The sequence below is a fragment of the Myxocyprinus asiaticus genome, chromosome 28 (assembly GCF_019703515.2).
Source record: "Myxocyprinus asiaticus isolate MX2 ecotype Aquarium Trade chromosome 28, UBuf_Myxa_2, whole genome shotgun sequence".
In the NCBI taxonomy this organism is placed as follows: Eukaryota; Metazoa; Chordata; class Actinopteri; order Cypriniformes; family Catostomidae; genus Myxocyprinus; species Myxocyprinus asiaticus.
Genome location: NC_059371.1, coordinates 16619677 through 16644509, shown reverse-complemented (window position 1 = coordinate 16644509; position 24833 = coordinate 16619677). Strand labels below are relative to the sequence as shown.

The 24833-nt window shown below is 37.3% G+C and overlaps 1 protein-coding gene across 1 annotated transcript; it reads left to right on the top strand.

Moving 5' to 3' along the window:
- The first annotated feature begins 254 nt into the window (after positions 1 to 254).
- Positions 255 to 24787, top strand: LOC127419407 (syntenin-1-like). The gene is made up of 9 exons (XM_051660762.1): positions 255 to 417; positions 10386 to 10437; positions 10554 to 10650; positions 17441 to 17541; positions 20182 to 20340; positions 22214 to 22389; positions 23102 to 23273; positions 23462 to 23553; positions 24080 to 24787. The coding sequence occupies exons 2-9, from the start codon at positions 10387 to 10389 to the stop codon at positions 24132 to 24134; spliced, it is 903 nt and encodes a 300-aa protein (XP_051516722.1). The 5' UTR covers positions 255 to 417; position 10386; the 3' UTR covers positions 24135 to 24787.
- Positions 24788 to 24833: the final 46 nt, after the last annotated feature.

The following is a 24833-nucleotide window of genomic DNA, read 5'->3' as shown; positions in this document are numbered from 1 at the left end:
CTTGAAGGAGATCCCAGTCTATGTATTATAATTTTACAGTAGGAAGTAACTAGAGTAACCATGGTATTTTGGTTAAAACGGTTTTCCATGGTACATTTTTTTTTATTTTTTTTTTTATGTTTAATGTAGAAGTAAAGTTAATGAGTAATGAGAGTGTATATATAGAATATGAGTGTATAGTTTCAGCCCAGCCTCCTACATCATTGAGAGGTGGTGACTAGCGATAAGAAACAAGTTGAAGTTATGAGCAGGAAGTGAATGTAGTTGCGCACACACACACATCACCCCTCCTCTTGCGCTCACTTCAGTTCCAGCCAAAAAGGAAAAGGGTCCCGTACATTTCGCGTGGCTTGTTTACTTTCCTTCTCATTACATTTAGCCCATATCTTCAGAAGTAGCACCTTTGAAAGCTGAAAGGTAAGAAGTGACACCCTCAAAGCGGAGTATTGTTGTCTTGAGTATCGTCTGGGTGATTTTTTTATTTAGTCAGTCAGGTGAATAAGACCTGATGAGACTCGCTAACCGAAGCTAAACTTAACCAGGCTGTTGCTAACACGCACGAAGAACAAAGACCTGATAGCGTTTACTTCTCTGAGCTTGTGTTTTAGTTATATCTGATGAATATTTATGTTTCTGGCATACTTTGAGCTGTATCACTTGGTTAGTATGTAAAAGAGACAGGAGTATAACTTGATTCGTATTAATTAGCACGATTGTGCGGTTGCTAACGGAGTTAACTTCAGTAGCTCGAGAGCTAAACAAAACAAATACAGTCTGTTTCAGTCAATCTGCTTTTATAGCGCATTAATTTAGATACATTTACAGTTACAGTACTGTGCAAAAGTTTTAGGCACTTAAGATGTTTCACAAAAGCATTTATCTTAAAATGGTTATTTATATCTTCAACTTTAGTGTGTCAATAGGAAATATAAATGTTTGACTCCAAAACATTATTTTTGTAAATAGAAAAGATTAGAATAGAAGAACAGGGAGCCCTGCAACAGATGTCATGGCCCCCACAGAGACCCCCACTGAACATTGTGTCAGTCTGGGATTACATGAAGAGACAGAAGCAATTGAGACTAAATATATAGAAGAACTGCGGCGAATTCTCCAAGAAGCTTGGAACATCCTATCTGCCAACAACCAAGAAAAACTGTGTCCAGGTGTACCTAGGAGAATTGGTGCTGTTTTGAAGGCAAAGGTGGTCACACCGAATATTGATTTAGCTTTTTTATGTTTACTGGACTTTGTATGATTTTAATTGATAAATGAAAACTATTTGTCATTATTTTTTTTAAGAAATCCTCACTTTGAAAGTTTTTCACAAGTGCCTAAAACTTTTGCACAGTACTCTCTGTGTGTGTGTGTGTATGTGTGTATATATATATATATATATATATATATATATATATATATATATATATATATATATTTGTGTGTGTATATATATATATATATATATATATATATATATATATATATATGTGTGTGTATATATATATATATATATATATATCAGACAAAATATATAAATGTTTTTTTTTTTTCTCATATGGCATGATAACATCAGTAACCACTAGAAGTTTTATAAAAAAAAAATCAAACAGATGTTTTGTTTTCCTAGGCTATATATCTATGCCATGGGCTGTTCTAACAACAAATACATAATATATTGCATGACTGAATTATTGATAACAGAAAAACAGACATCAACTGAAAAAAAAAAAAATTAATGAATGCAACATATCGGAGCATTTAAGATCCTATAGCCTATTTTTTTTGTTCGGGGGGGTTATTGATATCTTTACAATACTATCATTTATGTCACAAGGAGAAAATGACTTCAATGTATTTAGATTATCACTTTCTATGCCTTTGAATTTTCTCAAAATCTGCAGAGTGGATATTGCCACATGGATCCTTTGCTGGATTCTTGCTGGACTCAGTCTATAGTTACAGACTGTTGCCATGGGAGAGTCGTTTATTATGCTCAGCGCTCATTCAGCCTGCCTGAAAATTAGCTTTGCCCATTTCTCCCCAATACCAAAGTCCCCTCACCCATTTAACCAGACAGTTATCCACTGTCTCTGTCCCTACCTTCAGTTTGCTCTGGAAATGTTCTAAAGTTTCTGTTTGATAAGAATCCACTTTTAAAGAATCAATTTTAAAGTTGTTGTCTGAACCAGATTTAAAACAATGTAAAATCATTCTGTTGCATTATCATATTTCATGTGACACTTTTGAAATTTATTCACCTCAGATGACATAGAGCTTCAATAATGAGATACCCAGTTGTCCTGTTTCCTGGTTTGATGTATGGACACACTTTGTTCTGTTTCAGTTGAGTTGATAATGGATTTCTTACAAGTTCCATATAGAGCTGAACTAAAAAACAATGGAGGCACACGTGTGTGAGAAGATTGCTTACTGTCTGTCTACGACATTTGGATACATCTCTACTTTATTGGAGTGCTCTTGACAGGACATAATGGGCCTTCAGTATGATACAGACATTTTTATGAGATGTAAAACAGTGTTTGTCTGAAGGAGCCTGTCAAATAGTATTTTTGGTGCCTCTTTCTGACATCATGTTGCTTGTGGTTGAATACTCCGAGAATGACATATTTCAGTGCATGTGTTTGCTCTCTCTAGGGCCTACGTATGATGCAAATATATGTGTTGGTTTGCATGAGCTGTTCTGTGTGCACCAGTGTAAGAGTTTATTAATAAGGATTAATACGATTTTGTGCTCATGTCTGTCTGTGAGTGTTTCGCATAATTGTACGATATGTGACGTGTGGGAGCATGAATGCTTTAAATCGACGTAAATCTGTTTTGTTTTTCCTCTCATCTGACTTTATGAAAAAACTAGCTCCAGTTTCCATCCGTTTTCTCTCTGCCCTGTTATCATATCAGATAGCTCATGCCACTCTTTAATCTGGTTGTAAACCTGTACATTCACGTATGTTGTGTATTATAAAGACTTGAACTACCAAGGCTGTTTGTTTTAGTCACTAGCTGATCTTGACTAAATTCTTCACTTCCTGTTTACTCTTTGTATTTGTTAGATCTGATTAGTATATAGAAGGTCTCTTCAGGGAAGTGAAACAGTCTGCCACAGTCCTGACTGTGATGACCCAGTATTTCCCAACAATTAGGCCTAAGTATATATTCCAAAATTTTTACTGTAGCCAACATTTACACTTCCATTTCTTGTTAGAAACATTAATACTTCAGCTTTTAAGAGCTGATGATATGGTCCCCTGTAGTAAAGGTTGACCGATAGTGGATTTTGCTGATACGATAACTAAGGTTGTGGAAAAGACCTATAACCGGATTTTATAGCTAATCTATTTATTGAATTTACTGTGACGGGCGCAGACATAGAGGCAACAGAAGTTCAAAATGAATAAAATTCCAGATGCAGTTTGTACAACCAAAATCCCAATAATAACAGGAAAAAAATATTGCTGCATAACACGGGACTTTTAACTATGAAGAAAGCCTGCAATACAATGGGGACTATTTATTTTGCAATGTCTGTGCTCCTAGCTCACACAGACAGATAAGTGAAACAAAATATGTGCTCTTATAATCACCTACAATGTATTACAAATATAAACACAATAAACAAAACATTGTTATAATAGATACTGTATGAGCAGTAATCATCAACAGTAGATTATCAATAATCAATAGTAAACCATCAGTGATCGCTTGGTTTAAATGTCAGATAATTCGGTATTATTAAAAACTACTTTTTTTTTTAATTTTCTCTAGCGACACCAGTAGTCAAAACTAACATGACCATTAACATGAACTTTATGATTAAAATACTGCGTATCTACTTAAAGGTGCACTCAGTATTTTTTTCCTCATTTAAAAAGCTTTAAAGAAATGAATAGTAATTTTGAAATGTATGTTTAAAATCATGATCACTCACATAAGATGAGGACTCTAGTCATTTCAGTTACCTTATAAAAGCTGTTTTATTTTACGGAGAGGGTCCCCTCATGGGGGCTGCCATGTTAGGATCACATGACTACCGAATATTACTCTCTTAGGGTGTGTTCACACTTGTAGTTCGGTTCTCTTGGTCCCGACCAAAAAAGAAAATTATACATTTAGTCCTAGTTCGCTTAGCATTCACACTGGCATTTTTAACACCGAACCTAAAGATACAAAACAAAAGGCATAAGGATAAGGTCACAACCTGATTGGACAGCTTTTATGACGTATATTTTGTGATGGAACTTGCCGAACATCCAAAACAATGCTAGCTGCTGGGCGAAATGTGCTCGTTGGATTTATGTATATATGGTGGTATTTTTACCAGCGGAGAACAAACGAAGAGCTAATAAAATGTGTAAAGGAGTCAAAACAGCGTCGGGAATTCCTCCATTGCACACACAAACGAAGATATGCTGCAAGTTATCAAATCACGTGATTTTTAGGGTCGCATCTTGTGACATCACATCCTGTTATTTGTCCATTTAGACATCTTTGGTCCATGCTGCGTTCATATATCAGTTGAACCGCACCAGAGTTTTGTTTGGAAGTGGAACGAGACCCACTATTCAGGGGGTCTCGGTCCGTTTGTTTGGTGCGCACCAAAGTGCATTCACACTTGTTCAAATGAACCACACTAACAGAGCAATTGCACCAGAGTTCGTTTTAATCTAACCAAACCTGCCAAGCGTGAACACACCCTTAATCTCAGTATCCACCCTGTTATTGGACACTTTCACTCATGGATTAAATGAATCATGGCCAACAAGTGAACTGCTGTTCACCTCTAGAGAATGCTGTTAAATGGTAGAACCAACGAGTCCTAACTGTAGAACCCTCCAGCGCTGGAAACAAAGGAATAATATTAATAGTAATAATTAAAAAAAAAAACATCATCGTTCAGTTTTGCCAATAACTGATAGTTCCTAAAAGCAAGAAGCAAACTGTTGTATTGGTCGATTACCCTGTAGGTCAGTCTATGCTGTAGTGTAGCCTTTCTTTTGTATTCTTAATGACTGCATGCGTGACTCTATACATTGACATTTGAGGTGTCACAATATGCTCAATGCTTGTCCTGTTGAGCAGGGTGTCTGTCATTTACTGAATCTGATGTTGGTTTCTAGTGTTGTGATGTTTACAGTAACCTGATGATGTTTTCTAACTCTACCGCAGCTGGCTCTACAGGCAGTGGTATTGTTGGCTGAAACATGCAGTACGTCATGTTATCACTGTCATGTGATTGTGACTAATCATCACTCATATGCCTGTATTATTGCTCTTGTTGGCCTTTCCTCTAGTACCTTTATAACCCAAGTCTTATCCCCTCATTTTCCATTCATTCTCCTCCTTTGTCTTTTATTTTAGTAACTTTTCTCTGTCTCATTCTCTGCTTCCAGGAATGGATGTTTTCCCAGTAAAGCACTTAACATCTCATTTCTCTTCCCCTATAAGAAAAAGAGCACAGTCATGAGACTTATTTAATATTTTGTTTGACTTTTAAATGGTTGGTGCTTTTGGTATTTGCATCTATAGTGATGATTTCCTGTGGGACATTATTAGTTTAATGTGGTTGCAGTCAGAACCTGCCCCTGTGCTCTCTGTTAATTATTAACTCTATTCCTGATGGCCTGCTTTTTATTGTGTTATTACAAATGAGTTGATAGAGCAAACACTGGACATAAGATCACACAAATATCCAAAGTGTGATACATCTCTCTGAAATATATTTGTCTTACTGGATGTTTGTAGTTGAATACACAGTTCAGATGAGAAATGTAGGAAATTTAGAAACCGGACCATGCTTAAGTGTAATTGTCTCTTTATGCAGTGTACATTTGATGTTGCTATTGTTTTGCACCCTAACATACTCTGATGGGTTTGTGTGTTGATTTTTGGCCTTACTGATTGCTTTTCATAGCGGTTTTGTAAGAGCCCCTTCTGTTGCTAGGTTATAGTTACTGCTTTGCCTTAAAGCAGGGCTCCAGACTAACATTTGAGAGCGGTAGTACTGGTACCACCAAGTTCTACAGATGGTTGGTCGCAAAGGATGAAGGGTTCCTAACCAGACGCGATACCGCGATATTCATACACTAAAATGATTTTAAATGACAATAAGAGCAGATGTTACAACCAGTACCGCCACTCCCTATATGTATATTACACAGTCTGTGTAAGGCACCTACTCCCTAGGGGGGCACCAGAAACTCTACTGACTGCCCTTACTCGCATGTTATACGTTATTCAAGGACTTGTTAGCAATTGCAGAGCACAGACGATCGCCTCGCACTCGTACTTTCGCACCGTGCCTCACAACTCCTACAAGTGACCAAAGGTAAAACCATGATTACATGCCATCTTTCATTAAATTAAACAATTAAATTGTATTCCCTCACTACCCTGATATATTGATATAAGTTCATGGTAAATATGTTTTTTTATCTCTTTGATGTATGGATTGAAAGCCGTACAGTGTCTGTCTGTTCATGGTACATATTTCTCCTTTATTCCTTTTCAGTGCTGTTTAGAATGTAGGTGTGATTTAATATGATTTTAAACTGGTTTAATCATCGACACATGGGTTTTCATAGAGGTTTTAAAAAAATAATCAATGCCGAATACACGACCCAGCCCACGCTTCTCGCAGTGCTGTTTATTATGATCTGCGCGGCTGAGCACTCAAGACCGGTCCACGTGTAAATGCACGTCTCTGCAATGATCAGTACATTGAGCCGCACTGACTGATCCAGGTAGAGCTGTTTCCTTTCGCTTTTGGAACGTTTGACATTACTCATGCACAACAAAAAACAAATAGCGCACAATCAGAGAGTCTACCAACTTTGTAGTCACACCAGTGCGACCTCTTGCAAAGTTGAATCGCACTGTTAGGACAAATGGTCGCAAAATGTGTCCATTTAGTCACAGTCTGGAGCACTGCCTTAAAGAAATATTCCGGGTTCAATACGGTCACATACACACTGCAAAGTTTCCGGAGTGACAACCGCATTTAAATGCTGGAGTGAATCCACTAAATTATCGTTCCATGTGTGTATGGAATACAGGACTGACTCCCACAATTGTGATTATTGACAAGTTATCACCATAGCAACACTGCAGCATCTCGCGTCTGTGAAACATTAATGCCACCAGCTTAATCTATTTTTTGTTTTCTGTTTTTGAGCAAAGATGTATTATCATCTGACAACATTTCTTTAGCTGCTGTCGACAGAATTGCCGTGTTTTGTTTATGCGAATCTAAGTGGCTGTTGTTAAACTGCAATTTCTCTCTGGACTGTAATGTATGGATTACTAGGGCTGTCAACTGGGCAGAGAAACTAAATGTGAATTTTTACCGTAAATATTTTCAAAATTCAAATTAAATTCGAATTTTAAATTCAACTGATTTTTAAATTGACATTTGTTTCCTTAGTCCACAAGAGGGCGCATTGAATACATAAACCATACATCACCATCTTATATTATTGCAAAGAACATTCCTGGCATTCAATTTTCAACTAATGTACATAAAATAAATAAATTAAGTTTTAGCTGGTCCATATTTTCAAATGTTAAGTCAAAAGTAGTGGTGGTGGTGTAGTGGACTAAAGCACTAAACTAGTAAGCAGAAAGTTGTTGGTTCGATCCCCACAGCCACCACCACTGTGTCCTTGAGCAAGGCACTTAATTCCAGGTTGCTCCAGGGGGATTGTCCCTGTAATAAGGGCACTGTAAGTCACTTTGGATAAAAGGGTCTGCCAAATGCATAAATGTAAATGTAAGTAAAATGAGGGGGGGTAAATTCACATGGTGTTACACTTGCACTGATGCCACAGTGTACTACCCCAGACTCAAGCTTCATAATAACAGCAAAGTACCACATTGTGTTTTATTCATTACAGTTGTATGTAGGACAGCAGTATTCCCATATAGCAGTGGTATTCGGCTGAACTTGGTGGTGAAGCGGCTCAGACTATGAGCCCAGGCCAGGGGTTGTTCAAACCGATGGAACACAAAAGAATGGAACTGAATGCGAGGATCTCAAGAAACACATTTCCAAGTTGAACTCCTTTCATGACAAATCGTTTAAAAAATGAATTGCTTAATCTGAGAAACACTTATAAGAGAGCAAGACTCAATGGCCAAGTACCTCCACCAACTGCAAGGGGCTGTTCACACCAAATGCTTTTGCAACCATCCATTTGTTTTTCTATGTAAACGCACGCTAGACAAATGTCTTTGTTTTTCTTTGTTTATCTTTATTCAGTGTCTCACGCAGGAATGCAGTTTTTTAGATGCTGTGTCTAATAATTAGAAGACACATACTTCTGTTTGTGTGATTTACGCCAGGAGAAGTCGGACACATTGTACAAACGCTACTGATCACGTCATTAACAACTAGATGTTCAGTTCGGTTCTATACACACTGCGTGAAATTTATGAAAATGTGTTTGCCACTACCTGAATTTTTTTTAAATTCTGTTGTAGAATGCAGTTGTCACTCCCGAATTTTATCGAACTGTGTGTGTACAGAACAGGATTAAGCATTAAAAAGTGAACTGACAACTGAATTTAGCGGTAGTGTGGACGTGGCCTACAAGTTAAAGGTGCACTCAGTAACTTTTTGTTTGTGTCATCTTGGACTTACAGTGACACACAGTGGTGTGGATGCAGCATCATTCAAAATCGATAGTTTTCACTTCACAATCAGCCATGATTCATTTAATCCAAGAGTGAAAGTGTTCAATAACAGGGCAGTTACTGAGATTAAGTGAGTAGTATTCAGCTGGTCATGTGAAGCTAAAATGGCAGCCCCTATGAGGGTGCCCCTGCCCCATGTAGAATAAAACAGCTTTTATAAGGTCACTGATATGACTAGAGTCCTCATCTCATGTGAGTGGTCATGATTTTATATATATGTTTAAAGAATTACAATTCATTTCTTTAGGAGTAAAACTTTTTAAATGGGGGAAAAAATTACTGAGTGAACCTTTAAGCTCAATCAACAGCATTTCTGGCATAAGGTTGATTAACACAAAAATGTATTTAGACTCGTCCCTCCTTTTCTTAAAAAGCAAAAATCGAGGTTATAGTGAGGGACATACAATGAAAGTGAATGGGGCCAATTTTTGGATGGTTTAAAGGCAGAAATGTGAAGCTTATAATTTTATAAAAGCCCTTACAACAATTCTTCTGTTAAAACTCATGTATTATTTGAGCTGTAAAGTTGTTTAAATAGAAAATTTTAGAGTTGTTTTAGGGTATGTTGACATCGTAATGGCAGCGAAGTTGTAAAATTGTATATAACTTTACACAGAAAAGGTTAGTAAATTAAAATATCTCACCAAAATCATGTTAACACACATATTGATTGCATCTTTGAAACAATGAACTTTTAAAGTTTACAGATTGTCCCCATTCACTTCCATTGCAAGTTCCTCACTGTAACACAGATTTTTGCTTTTTTAAAGAAAAGGAGCAAATCAAAATAAATTTTTGTGGTAATAAATAATACGTCACAAATGTTGTCGATTGAGCTAAACTTGTACTGAATCTGGATTATTCCTTGAAGAGAGATATTATAATTTGTGGTGGTTTATCAGAATGTGTTTTGTGGTACGTCAGCGTGAATGACTGTGCAGTGTTGATGATCGTGCGACGCAGATGGACTCGCAGGCGGATCGTTTTATAACGTGAAAAAATCACAAGAACAGAGAGAAATCAGAGGACTGTGACACATCCATCTTTGATTTCCTGAGAATCACTCAAAAGAACACATTGAGGTGTTGTTGATAGTGGAGCAGCTTAATTAATTCACTATGGTTTTGTTTCAGTTTATGAAACTTCTAATCAAAGTAAAAGTCTTGCCCTGTATACTCTTAAAGGGGTAGATCACTAAAAAAATGAAAATTCTGTCATTGATTCATCTTCATGTTGTTCCAAACCTGAAAGACTTTATTCCTTCAGCAGGACACAAAAGGAGATGTTAGGCAGGATGTTGGCCTCAGTAACTATTCACTTTCATTGCATCTTTTTACCATAAAATGAAAGTCAATGGCCATTTAGGTTAGCATTCATTCTGACATCTCTTTTTGTTTTCCAAAAAGTAAGTCACATGGGTTTGGACCACATTAATTTTGGCCTATCCCTTTAATAAAGTCCATCATCTGTCTCGTTTACTTAACCTAGGTTTCGATTCCTGATGGAGTCATGTGGTTGCTAGTCAGCTGAAAAACAAACAAAGGCAATGTGGCAATGTCTGAGCTCACCAAAAATTGGATTTCCATAGTTCTTGCTCAATTCAGTTGTATATCAATACAGTAGCTGCATGCTGCCACATTTGACCCATTTTCATGTTGTGTCAATTGTGTTCTTTCCAGGATGTCATTGTACCCATCCCTAGAGGACCTTAAAGTGGACAAGGTCATTAAGGTAAGTAGCTGACCTCGTGATCAATCAGATGTTATAGGACATTTTGGAAAGACTTTCCAAGCCAGTCTCTGTTTACTGGTGTATAGTGGAAGTTCACATCTTGTCTCCTCCTCTAGGCACAATCCCAGTTTGCTAATGCCACCTCTAGTACCCCAGCCATCACTCAGGGGGTCTACCAGCCACAGCCTGCTACACTGGGGATGCCAAGCTCAAGTGAGTCCCAGGCTTAGTTTGACCTACTCTAAACACTCGATGTGATGATTTTTTTAAATCTACCATCAACAAGCTCTTTCTTTCTCCCAATCCTTTACATTTATCCTTTACTCCTGTACAGTCCTTTTACTTTCTTCCCTTCCTGTTCATCTTCATCTATCTATTAGGGATAGTACATCCAATTGATTCTTATTGATTAGGTTGATTCAGAACAGGGTCCGAAATTAACACCCGGCAAGCGCCAAATGCGGGTACATTTTCTGTTTGGCCGGTGAATTTCGCAGTGTCACAGGCCACTCTGGTGGGTGGTTTTTGCTTTCTATCAGTTTCTGTCAGCTTGTAAAATAAATTTAAACGCATTCTAGTTTTGTCCTCAAGGGAGCTCTGTAGGCCTACAGTACAGTCATTAACACAGGTGTTTACATAGAATGGCTTTTATTAGCTCGTAGTCCCGCTTCTCGTCAATAGTCTCAAACGCTGTGTGTCCACTGGTGCGTGGTGAGCGAAGGTGGATTCAGTGCTTTTAAACCAGACTTCAAATGATGATTGCATGTATTCATTGTGGCAGTTCTGTAGCTGAGTAAGCAAATGTTTAATAAATCAACACTGTTTGTATACTTTGGGCATTTGAAAATGAAGTTGGCATTTTTCCAACTGTAATCGTGCATATATAAGTTGACGTCATTGCTCGTGTACTGAAAGCTAATAGTAGAAAATACACACTGGCTTTGTATATTACAAACTCACCCTGAAGCTGCAGTTCTCTGGCGTGGTGAGTGGATTTCTTGCTCGCCTGTGGGTACGTACCGTACATCTCGATGCAAGATGAAAGTAATGTACAGGAGCGTTCATGCCATCGGGATGAAGGGAAGACCACTCTTGGATTTCCAGTGGATGTGCGAGTAAGTTTTAATTACCCACAACCACACATACAAATTCTCTGGTAATGATTGCAGTATAATAAAAAACGAATGATTTTCATGACGTTCAGTTTCATTTACAGTACTTCATTTACGGAACATGCATTGTTCCGGTGATGCGGACAGAAAACTGGACTAAAATACTCGGATAGTGTTTCCTGTATTAGTATTAAGCGCCACAGCAACACTGCTGAATCTACAGCGCGACTCTTTTGACTTGGTTCTTTTTAGTGAATCAAGAACTGTTGTCCGGGGCCTGGGTAGCTCAGTGGTAAAATACGCTGGCTACCACCCCTGGAGTTCGCTAGTTCGAATCCCAGGGCGTGCTGAGTGACTCCAGCCAGGTCTCCTAAGCAATCAAATTGTCCCGGTTGCTAGGGAGGGTAGAGTCACATGGGGTAACCTCCTCGTGGTCGCTATAATGTGGTTTGTTCTCGGTGGGGCGCATGGTGAATTGAGCGTGGTTGCCGCGGTGGATGGCGTGAAGCCTCCACACGCGCTATGTCTCCGTGGCAACGCGCTCAACAAGCCACGTGATAAGATGCGCGGGTTGACTGTCTCAGATGCGGAGGCAACTGGGATTCGTCCTCCGCCACCCGGACTGAGGCGAATCACTATGCGACCACGAGGACTTAGAGTGCATTGGGAATTGGGCATTCCAAATTGAGAGAAAAAGGGGAAAAATACCCCCCCCCCCCAAAAAAAAAAAATCTGTTGTCTGATTTCCAAACGCACAACTCTATGAGCCGGCTCTTTTTAGTGATTCAAAAAGACATGAATCCGTTGGAGCTGACTGAATTAGTTGACTCACTCCAAGTAAACCAAGAACTGCTACTGTGTTGTGTGTACTTTAGGCTTATGAGACACGAGTTACTTACTGGTCGTTCATATGACAACATGTTCTTTAACATGAGGAGTTTAAAATGAATCCTTTAGAATGGATCATTGAACGAGTCATTTTTGACACTGGGGAAAAAAAGGTAATGCTGCAATTTAAATTATGAGCAAATTAAAGTGTTTTTTGACCTTGGATGCTTGTAAATCTATTGTATGAGACCTTTAAAACAAAGTTAGGCACATTTAAAAACCATAATAGGTGCTCTTTAAACATCTTCAAAGAATAATGTGAGAATTTAGTCCATGCTATTGAATGAGAATGGCTAGTAAATATTAATGTAAAAGCACTTAAATGGGCCTCTTAGTAAGTTCCTCTTTAAAGTGCAGGCTAGGTGGGTGTTATTGCATAATGTGCGGTTTCATTCAAAGTCAACCAGTCTAGTGGAGCAGCTTTGGTGTTCAGCCCAATTGGGCTGTTTTTTTTTTTTTTGTTTGTTTTTTTTTTTTACAATCATTTTCAAGAGTCTCCATATGGAGAACACATTTTCCAAACTCTTCACACAATTGTCTTTTGCAACATGCAGCCTCACACAGCTGGTAATCACTCTTTCAAAATGCACTACAACCACCAAAACACTTCATAAATGTCTGTTTACTTTTATCTGTTTAATTACACGACATGCCAATTAATTAATCAAATTAATCGCATATATCAATATTTGAGAGAGGCCCCCAAATAAAGATAATTCAATCTGTATATTAATTCAGTATTAATTCAATAATATATATAAATCAGATAGCATATTCAGATGGAAAACAATACAAAAAGTGTCTTAAGCAGTCATTTTATATATATATATATATATATATATATATATATATATATATATATATATATATATATATATATTTAATTCCCATATCATTGAACATAAGCCCACAGTCAACAGCAATCCATTTTGTAATTGTTTTTTTGTTCTCTATTCAGCAATCGGTCCTGCTCTTACAGGACCCGATCTTACGCTCCGAATGCGCTATTTTTAATTGGCAGTAGAGCTGTCACGATTATGAAATTTGGCTGGTGATTAATTGTCAAACCAATAGTTGCGATTATGATGATTAATTGTGTGTGTTAGGACTTTCACGATTATAATTGTTATAGAACTTCCACATTTGATTAATTTTAAAACAAATTCTTAAGGTGTATGTGTGCTTCTTACACCTTAAGAAGTCATTTATTCATATTTAACCCAGAAACATATAAAATAGGGATTTAATTTCTTTATAGGCTTAAAAAACTTTTGACTGGGAAAAATATTATTTTAAATATTAAAATATTCCCTGATACTTAAAAATGCATCTTTATTTTTGGTCAGCTTTTGTCTTTGTCCATTTTACATTGACACTGTTGTTTTTGGAACTCGGCCAACCTGAATAGCTATTATATTACAACCCCAATTCTGAAAAAGTTGGGACTGTTTGGAAAATGCTGATAAAAACAAAAAGGAGTTATTTGTAGATTCTATTCATCTTGTGCTAAATTTTAAGCACTACAACAACACATAATTTGATGTTTTACCTTGTGAATTTAAATGTTTTTTTTTAACATTTTCATTTCAAATCACATGATTGTAGCAAACTCCAAAAAAGTTGGGACAGTCGAGTGTTTACCACTGTGCAACATAACAGTTTCTTCTAATTGCACTTAAGCGTTTAGGCGCTGAAGACACAAGTTTGTTCAGTTTAGCAAGCAGAATTTCCCCCCATTCATCCATTCTGCAGGTCTTCCGCTGCACAATTGTACGAGACCTTTGTTGCTGTAATGTGCGCTTCATAATGTGGCACACATTCTCAATTGGAGACAGATCAGGACTGCAGGCAGGCCAATCTAGCACCCGCACTCTCTGCTTACACAGCCATGCACTTGTTATCTGGGCAGTATGTGGTTTGGCATTGTCCTGCTGGAAAATGCTGGGACGTCCCGGGATAAGACTGCAACTGGATGGCAGCATATATTGCTCCAAAATTTCTACATATCTTTCTGAATGAATGGTGCCCTCACAGATGTGCAAGTGACCATACCATGACAGACACTGGCTTTTGGACCTGACGCTAAAGCGCACAATATAGCAATGAATGTCCTGTACAATTGCCAACTGAAGACCTGCATAATGGATGAATGGGGGAAAGTCTGCTTGCTAAACTGAACAAACTTGTCTTAATTATATTTTCAATTATTTTTTTATTATATTATAATATATTTAAATGATCATATATTGTATTATTATGTTATATTGTGATATTATTATATGCAATAAAAAAATATTTCTGTCCTTATTTTTTTACATTCACACATTATTTAAGGCTCTCTGATTAAATCTATGAGCCCTTATTTTGTATGAAGAAAGACCTTTGAGATTCAGTGTGTATTTGAAAATACATTTCTTCATTCTATCATCTCATCTTAGAAATATAGTAAGCGGGCACCTCCTTGTGTGTCACTGCCTGCCATTAATAACACTGCAGGTACAAACTCACAATGACCGAAAACATTTTGCCCTTAAACTATCGTTAAATTAAAGTGAGTAAAGTGTGATTGGAATTTCAAGCGCATCGCAGTTAGATCAAATAACCCAATCGGACGATTCGATCCCTGCATTCTGTTGTGCTTTGTCCAGCTGTCAGGAATGCAGTCTGTTTGACTTGCCCTCATTCTGTGGCTGCGCTGCCTGTGAGGTTTGTTGAGGCGTGCTGACGCAGCTTGTAAAAACACAAAATTACATGTACTTCAAGCTTTAATTGCTCCGATTGTAGGAAAATACTTACTTTTATTATAGAATTTACCAACGGGTCAGGAGGCATGATTGCATTATTTGTTTTAACGCTTTATTTTTCATATAATTAATAACAGTAAATTAACATGTTAAATCGACAGCCCTACTCAGAATCAACTCATTCTACCATAAACATTTACACCCATAAAAAACACTTTATAATTCATAACACAATGACTGTAACACTACATGCTGGTAGCATTACAAGATCATTGGATACATATTTTTTCTAAAATATAATCATATATTTATGATGTATAATATCATATTTGATGTGCAATATATTAGTCAGTCCTCACCCTTAGTTCCCAGAGTAACACTGCCTTCCTATGCACTCAGAATACAAATGAGCCTAGCCCTGTTTACATAAAGGCTGTTAAAAATGAAGTTGCCCCATACACACTAATTTAGGCACTCTGATTTTTAGACAGATACATGTACAATGGAATTCAGAAGCCCACTTGTGTAAATATTGCATTTTTCTTCTGTAAATATTTTCTCATTACAAATTATATACTTTAATGACAGCATGAACTTAAGCTGGCATGGACTCCAAGTTGTTGGAACCATAATGATCCATGTTATCCCAGCATGATTTGAAAATGTTTCAAAGAGCATCTCTGACCTTTTTGTTCAAAAATGTTAACATGGTCAATGTCAAACATTCGCTTATTTGATTAGTGACCTAGAAATAGTGCAAAATGTTAAATATTTCTTATTCACTTTGTCTTAACATGTTGTACATTTAAAAATATTAAAACTTTATTTGAATTTAAATCACATTTCGAATACCCTATTTTCAATGTGGACTCATACTTTTGAACCCCATTGTATTTCTATGTGTGTTTATGAAGTGGGGTTTTCGCACTACCATCAGGTCCAGTGTAGCCGTCCAGCCTGTGTTTGTGTAGGAACATGTTTCACTGGCAGACATTTTCCTATTTGAGTGCTGGAGAAGTCAGGAGGAAGAGACAGGCAAACATTGTAGCCATGACTCAACCAGGAAATAATTACTCGATGGAAACATTCATGGCCGGAATCTGAAACCAGTGACTGTATGACAGCTGAGTGTCGACAGAACACTTGCAAACCCTGTTCTTCCCAGTTCTGTTTTTTTTTTTTTTTTTTTTTTTTAATAATATGTTCTGCTTTTTTAGTTTTAATTTAATTCTTGATGCTGTCATAAATCAAAATAATAAAGCAGAATAATTTCAAAATAATAACTTTGAGTTGATGGTTAATCATGACTACCTACACCGATCAGCCACAACATTAAAACCAGCTGCCTAATCGTGTAGGTCCCCCTCGTGTCGCCAAAACAGAGCCAACCCGCATCTCAGAATAGCATTCTGAGATTAGATTCTTCTCACCACAATTGTACAGAGCGATTATCTTAGTTACCGTAGACTTTGTCAGTTCGAACCAGTCTGCCCATTCTCTGTTGACCTCTCTCAACAACAAGGCATTTCTGTCCACAGAACTGCCACTCACTGGATGTTTTTTGTTTTTGGCTCCATTTGGAATAAACTCTAGAGACTGTTGTGTGTGAAAAACCCAGGAGATCAGCAGTTACAGAAAAACTCAAACCAGCCCAACTGGCACCAATAATCATGCCACGCTCCAAATTCTGATGGTTGCTGTGAACATTAACTGAAGCTCCTGACCCGTATCTGCATGATTTTATGCACTACACTGCTGCCACACGATTGGCTGACTAGATAATCGCATGGATGTTTGTTGGTGCCAGATGGGCTGGTTTGAGTATTTCTGTAACTGCTGATCTCCTGGGATTTTCTCACACAACAGTCTCCAACATTTACTCCGAATGGTGCCAAAAATAAAAAACATCCAGTGAGTGGCAGTTCTGTGAATGGAAACGCCTTGTTAATGAGAGAGGTCAACAGAGAATGGCCAGATTGGTTCAAACTGAGATAACCACTCTGTACAATTGTGGTGAGAAGAATAGCATCTCAGAATGTTATTCTGAGATGCGGGTTAGTGCAGTTTTGGCGGCATGAGGGGGACCTACACAATATTAGGCAGGAGGTTTTAATGTTGTGGCTGATCGGTGTATGTTCCTTTTGCTTTTGCGTTTTTTTTTTTTTTGTTTTTTTTTTTATTTATTTATTTTTTTTTTTTTTATAAGTCAGAAACTGAAATAAAACATTAAATGGTCTCTCTCCTTCTCCCTCTCCTCAGGTCTTTATCCAAATCTTGAGGAGCTGGGCGATTACATGGGCCTTGCCCTGAACAGTGATGAAGTTCAGAGAAATGTTGCACTGGTCCCAGTGACTGATAATGTAAGTGTGTTTTTCTGTGGATTAAACATACCACAAGTACACTTGTGAACTAATAATTCTAACTGAACATACATGTTTGTCTGTCTAGTTGTTTTTCTCTTCCCTGCTCCTTCGGATGAGATGTTAAATCGAGGTCCTGACTCTCTGTGGTCATTAAAAATCCCAGGGCACTTCTTGTAAAAGAGTAGGAGTGTAACCCCGGTGTCCTGGCCAAATTCCACCCCCCCATCCCTTTGGCCCTTCTCAATCATGGCCACCTAATAATCCCTAACCATGAATTGGCTATCACTCTACTCTCTCTTCTCCACCAACACTATATGCACCATAGCTGCCGTCACATCATCCAGGTGGATGCTGCACGCTGGTTGTGGTTGAGGAGTGTCCCCTGTTTACTGTGTAAAGCGCTTCGACTGTTGTGTCAGAAAAGCGCTATATAAATGTAACTTTCAACTTTCCTGAGAATTGGCATTCACAAATACATAGACATTAACATACGAAAACAATGACATTTCTGTCTTAAATTTTCTCTAACAGAGCTTGCACTCTTTGCTTGTTTTGTTTGCTGTACAGTCAGTATTTTTTCCATCCCTGTTATTGCTGCCTTATACAACATTTGCTCTCTTATAGTAGTGGCAGCCAAGAGTAATTGTGTAAGCTTTGAAAAAGAGGCGGTTTTGTGTGTGTGTTAGCATCTGTGCACTTGTGAGCTCTTTTTTTCTTTTTTATTCTTTCTTTTTCTTTTCTTTTTGCTGTGAAAAGCTCAAACTGGCCACAGGGAGTCTTCGTATAGCCCATAAAGCACTTCAGAATATTTCTTGGAACCATAGCCTAGGAATGACTCATGCACCATAAGGCCTGTGTTGGAGTGTTGTTAATGTAGACTGCTTTGTGTCAGTATCTTAACCCTTTGACGCATGATTTTTGATGCATTAATAAATCAAAGGGAAAAGTATCTTAAAGGGACAGTTCACCCAAAAGGAAAATTCTTTCATCATTTACTCACCCTCATACCATCCCAGATGTGTTTGACTTTCTTACTTCTGCTGAACACAATGACCATAGTCAGCTTTATAAATATTAAATGCATTCTGTAGAGAGAACACATTTAAACAAACAGGCTCCATTCCAGGATGGTCCACCATACATGAGGGAGTCTCCTCAAGCTGTTGTATCCGTCTTCTAACCTTTATTATAATAAACTGTGTTAGGCAATTGTAGGCAATGGTATGTCATAAATGAAATCTGATTACAGAAAATATAATTAAAGAAAATAATACTTGTTTTATCTCCATGCAGCATATATTCTCTGGCTCTGTAGGCATCTTGTCACAGTTGCCACATGAGCACCTGTACAACAATTTCTCAATGAGCATGATGCAAGACAACCCCCCCAAAAATGTCATGCCTCGTTATAGCGCATAGCTAACGTCATTACCGTATATTTTTGTGTTGCTCATCCATCATTGAAAATGGTTGAAAAAAAACTCTACAACAATTAAATAAATTCATCAATTAACCATTCAGAAACATCCTGGATCATTCTCACAGTTGTGACTTCTGCCGGAGTCTCTCCTTCCTTAGTGTCCTACTCTGGTTCATGCATATATGGCTGAACTCCGGTATTTACGGTGTTAGTCATATTGGTTCTGATTTGTTGTTGCTGTAGTATCCGAAGCACGAGCTGTAAAGGCACAGCCCTCTTCTGGAAAGGGGGCGGGGAGCAGCAGCTCATTTGCATTTAAAGAGACACACACGAAAACAGCGTGTTTTTGATTCCACCCAAAAAGAGGCATTTACAACATGGTATAATAAATGATCCGTGGGATATTAAGTGAATGGGTACCAAAATTTTGAAACTCCAAAAAAGCACATAAAGGCAGCATAAAAGTAATCCAGACGACTCCAGTGGTTAAATCCATATCTTCAGAAGTGATATGATAGGTGTGTTAGAAACAGATCAATATTTAAGTCCTTTTATACTATAAATTCTCCTCCCTGCCCAGTAGGTGGCTATATGCATGAAGATTGCAAATTGGCAAAAACACAAGTAGAATAATGTGAAAGTGGAGATTATAGTAAAAAGGACTTAAATATTGATCTGTTTCTCACCCACACTTGTCATATAATTTCTGAAGATATGGATTTAACCACTGGAGTTGTATGGACACTTGAATGGATTACTTTTATGCTGCCTTCATATGCTTTCTGGAGCTTCAAAGTGGTTGTATTGTGAGGACCAGCAGAGCTCTGAGACATTGTAAGGAACAATAGAGCTGAGATCTTAAAATCTTTGTTTTCAGCAGAAGAAAGTCATACACATCTAGGATGGCATGAGGGTGAATAAATGATGAGAGAATTTTCATTTTTGGGTGAACTCGTTTTTATTCGTTTTATGGTTCTTCATACTTCAAAACAAGAGTCTAAACATTCTCTATCTTTTTTCTCCCCCAAAATGATGTATAAAAGATCTTTTAGTTCTCAGTTTCATGACATATATTGTCCATAGCACTGAACATTAGACCATTTGCATGGGCCTCAGTTTTTGTTTTAGAGAAGTAACTGTTTTCATCATTAAATGTGTCTAGCATGTGTCTCTAACAACCTGTGAAAGTGAATAAAAATGGTTTTCTATCTCTACAGCAAGTGGCAGTGCCAATGGGCATTGGCGGCATGGTGCGGCCCGTCACTGGTGCCGACATAGGCATCAAGAGGGCAGAGATCCGTCCGGGTCTGCGGGAGGTCATCCTCTGCAAAGACCAGGATGGAAAGGTCGGCCTCCGTCTCAGAGATATCGATAATGTGAGTAAAGCTGTTCAACTCAGGAATTTACATTTAAACATTTAAGAATTATTGAAGTATTGAGTTCTAAAAAGAATTTGGACACTTAAAATGTGCTGTAAGTGATTTTAGCGTTCTGAAGCTTTCACGTGACTGAGCCGTTGAATTAGCCACGCCCCCTCATTCCAAAACCCGCTCTCCAAAGATAATTTTGAGACCAAAACCGAGCAAAAGAGCAGCATTGTTTGTTCCTGCGGCTGTCAAATTCAACAGTGGCACAGTAGCGCTCTTAACTGACAAACATTATGAATCGTAGCCTCAATGATACTCTTCAAATACTACAATACTATGAGAACGAGCAAAATGACTGACAGGTGAAAAACGTCAGTGTCCGCAATTTTTGTTTGCTGTTTACAAAGTCTACAGCTGTCACAGAGACTGGTGAGATATCTCAGGACACTTATTTCATTAACATCTTTAAGGGAGTAGGAATATTTTTTGCATACTTTTCCATGAAAAAATCGCTTATAGCACCTTTAAACCACACTTTAAAGTATGAATATTTAAAATTATGTTACATAATCAAGTACACTACCTTTCCAGCACAACATTTAACAAAAAGAAGTTTAAGTTTCAAATTATAAAACAATAGAAGCAAAGTTGTTAAAAATTAAAAAACATTTCATACGGTTGAACATAAATACGGGATAAAACGTTCTGGTTGTCAAATATTAGTGGAACATGTCCAAAGTTAATGTGGTGCTACACCTGTGGTTACTCTGCTAGGATACCTGTGTGATCCTGAGGGGTTGGTTAAAAGGAGTGATAGACTGATATATCGGCCAGGCCAGTTAATTGGCCGTTATTTGGCAATTTTGCGATTATGGGCAAAATTTGCTGTGTTCACTTGGCTGATTAACAAGAGTGTTAACTTTCCCTTGTGTCAGATCTAAAATCTACCAATAGATTTGTCAATAGATAGTCAACACTTGCTGTTTTCAATGTTTTCTTCCTGTAAAGTTAATGCAAATTTGAGTAAATATTACATAAAATAAGTGTTTGTTTCCCTTTAGAAATGTTGTTTACATTTGATTTGCTGCTGTTAAAATGAATTATGTTTATTGGCAATTATATCGGCCATTGGCTATCCTCAGAGACTATTTAGCAGATTTTTCAATTAATATGAATGGGCGATTGATGTAGAAAAGGAAGTCCTGCCTTTCAGGTAAAAGAGCCAATCACCTTATAGATACAGACATCGCCTGTCAATCAACTCGAGAACGCGCATGCACATTAGCTAGACAAGCTGGGAAAATTGTTCTTTTTTTTTTTTTTTTTTTTGCTTAATCTGAGGTAAAGAAGCACAGTTTATGATACCAGTTTTGTCAGATTTTACTGCTGATTTGAAATATGTTCTTTGATCATAATCTAGACCAATCATTATGGAAATTTCGATCTTTCCCCATTCAAGTAGATAGGAGCTGCACTTGTATGCTGCTTGTTTACATAGAAAAAGATGGTCGCCGAGTGGACTAACTTGGTAAAAAGAATGCTCTCTTGCTCTCTGGATATCGGTATCGTCATCGGCCATTGATAAACCCATATCGGTCGACAACTAGTTAAAAGGAAATCTGAATAGTGAAGTTAGATTTGAGAAAAGCTCTAGCATAATTTGTTTGCAGATGCCACTTGGGTTGATATTTTGTTTTTAATGCAGTGACATTCAGACATTTTTAAATGTGAATTAAGTCCAAATACTTTTGTGACCACTGTTGTTTGTGTTAATATTTTGTAAGTCAGCAAACCCTCATTCACAAAGAATCTGTCATCATATTTAGCAACAGTGAAAAGATGTAATTATCCTTCTTTCATTTCCTTTCCTCTCTCTGATTAGGGAGTGTTTGTCCAGCTGGTGCAGGTGAACTCCCCTGCGGCATTGGCTGGCCTGCGTTTTGGAGATCAAGTTCTGCAGATCAATGGGCAGAATTGCGCCGGCTGGAACTCGGACAAGGCCCACAAAGCTCTGAAGGCAGCAGGTGATCAACGCATTGAGCTCATCGTCCGTGACAGGTCAGTCATTTCTGCCTACCTGTTAAATGTATGTAAATTTATGTATAAAGACCCCATGAAATCAAAATGAGAGTTTAGTCCGTTAACTTTGACATTGTCTATATGCTTTTGAACTCCTAAAAGTTGACAACTCAATTTAGGCTACAAGCTATTTAACAAAATGGGCCTAAAAAGCCCTTCTTTATGTCTCACCCTGTATTCCTGTTTTAATAGGCATAATGTTGTTAACATAGGAATAAAAAATGGCACTTGTCCATTTTTGGGGGGTCTTCAATATTTGTGTATAAATATTTCTGCTGAACTCTCTAGAACTACAAAGGTAGTTTTTGAAGAAAATACAACATTACTTATAAAAACAGTAAATTTGAATATAGTTCAAATGAAACTCTCAGCTCCTCTTGCATTGGTTGTTGAAGTAGAGCAGCGGTTTGTGTCGGTATTACAGGTGACTACTCTGTAGAATAGTGTTGACACAGCATGCTGAATATAATTCTGGAATTGTTAATGAATATGACCAAATCGGCTTCTTGCTGCCTCCTGGTGGTTATTTGCTTTAGTAGTTCCTTGTGCGAATTGAAGTTCTTTACTTTTTTTTTAAAAAGTTTGTTTGACCAACATTAATTCTTTTTGCATACAGTAACAAAGATTGCACCACCAGACTGGATCTGATGTAGAAAGTGTTTCATATAAAATTGATCTTTCTCCATTCTAGACCGTTCCAGCGTACAATCACAATGCATAAGGACAGCTCCGGCCATGTGGGCTTTATCTTCAAATCTGGACGGATTACGTCTCTAGTGAAGGATGGTTCTGCTGCCCGTAATGGCATGCTCACTGATCACTACATCTGTGAGATCAACGGCCAGAATGTCATTGGACTTAAGGTAAGAGAGATTAAGTGCTGTCAGGATGTACACCAATTTTAAAGGTATTTAGTTCAGTATCAGACTCAAAAAATGTATTCAATCCAGGTTGCATATGGTCTCTGACAGAAAATAATCAAATTAGTTTACAGATTTGAGATTAGTGCAGTTAAATTTTAATTTAATGTTTGTTTGTTTTTGGTCTACAGGACACTCAGATTAAGGACATCCTGACCACATCTCCCACTGCCATGACCATCACCATCATGCCTAAGTTCATCTATGAGCACATCATTAAGAAGTGAGATCAAGCTTTCTTTTTATACTCTGATATTTGCCATACAGCTAAGATAAAAAAGCAAAAATATAATATGTAATATGAAACCTTTCTTCTAAACTTTTTTCTTAATGTCTTACAATTTCTCAGAAAATTTGAAATTTAAAGATTAAAACATTTCTCAAACTTGCTTGATTCTTATTCTGATGCTTTTTGCTAAATGGTTTAAGAGGGATAGTTCACCCAAAAAAGTAAATTCTGTCATAATTTAATCACACTCATATTGTTCCAAACCTGTATGATATTTTTCTGTTAAAACACAAAAGATGTTAGTCAGAATAACTGCATCATTCACCATTCACTTATGGTGACTGAGGCTGTCATGCTACCTAAGATCTCCTGTGTTCCACTGAAGAAAGATGTACATACAGGTTTGGAACAACATGAGGGTGAGTAGATGATGACAGAATTGAAATTTTTTGGAGGTATTTTGTTCTAAATGTTATCAAGATCAAAAAACATTTTTGAACACATAACCTGTGTATTCCAGGATGTCAAGCGGCCTGCTGAAATCATCAATGGATCACTCTGTGCCTGAGGTGTGAACATAGGAGACTGACCATGCACATCTTTCTACAATGCCTACAATCTCCAACCTTTCCATTGGAGCCTTTCACCACATGCGTTGTCTATCATTGATTGGATAAACCTCCTCAAACATGTTCCTTTATAACATGTAAAAAAATTCTTATTTCACTTGTTCAATGTTATTGTTCACCTTCTAGTTCTTGTTTCTGTCATTGTTGCCATTGTTTAATTGGTGTCATATTACATGTTGTATAGTAATAATCCATTGTCATTATTGAGTATTATTATCCAATTGTTTTACTTTGGATGGGGGGCAAGGGGTTGAGAACCAAGCTACTGTTTTAAAAAGCATTAGCCTAAATACTCCCAACTTTCGAAATCCTCCAACTATGCACAAACACCCTTATTTTTATTTTTCCAAAATTCAATAGAAGCATATAAATGTCAAGACAGCTGTACTCTGCCAGAATGTATCCTGGGCCAGAATTTTGTAATGCAACTCATTTGTTATTGATTTTAAGCATATGTTTTTAGGTGATTAATCTTTGATAATATTCTATGCCATTATCCTGTAAATGTTAGTATCTCTAAAATTTATATACCAATGTAACCTTAAGATTGAATTTATTACAAAAATAAATAAGCATCCTGGTAATACCATGAGAAATGACATTTTTTGTACAGTATAAATGTTTCTTAATGTAGTCATGTCAAAT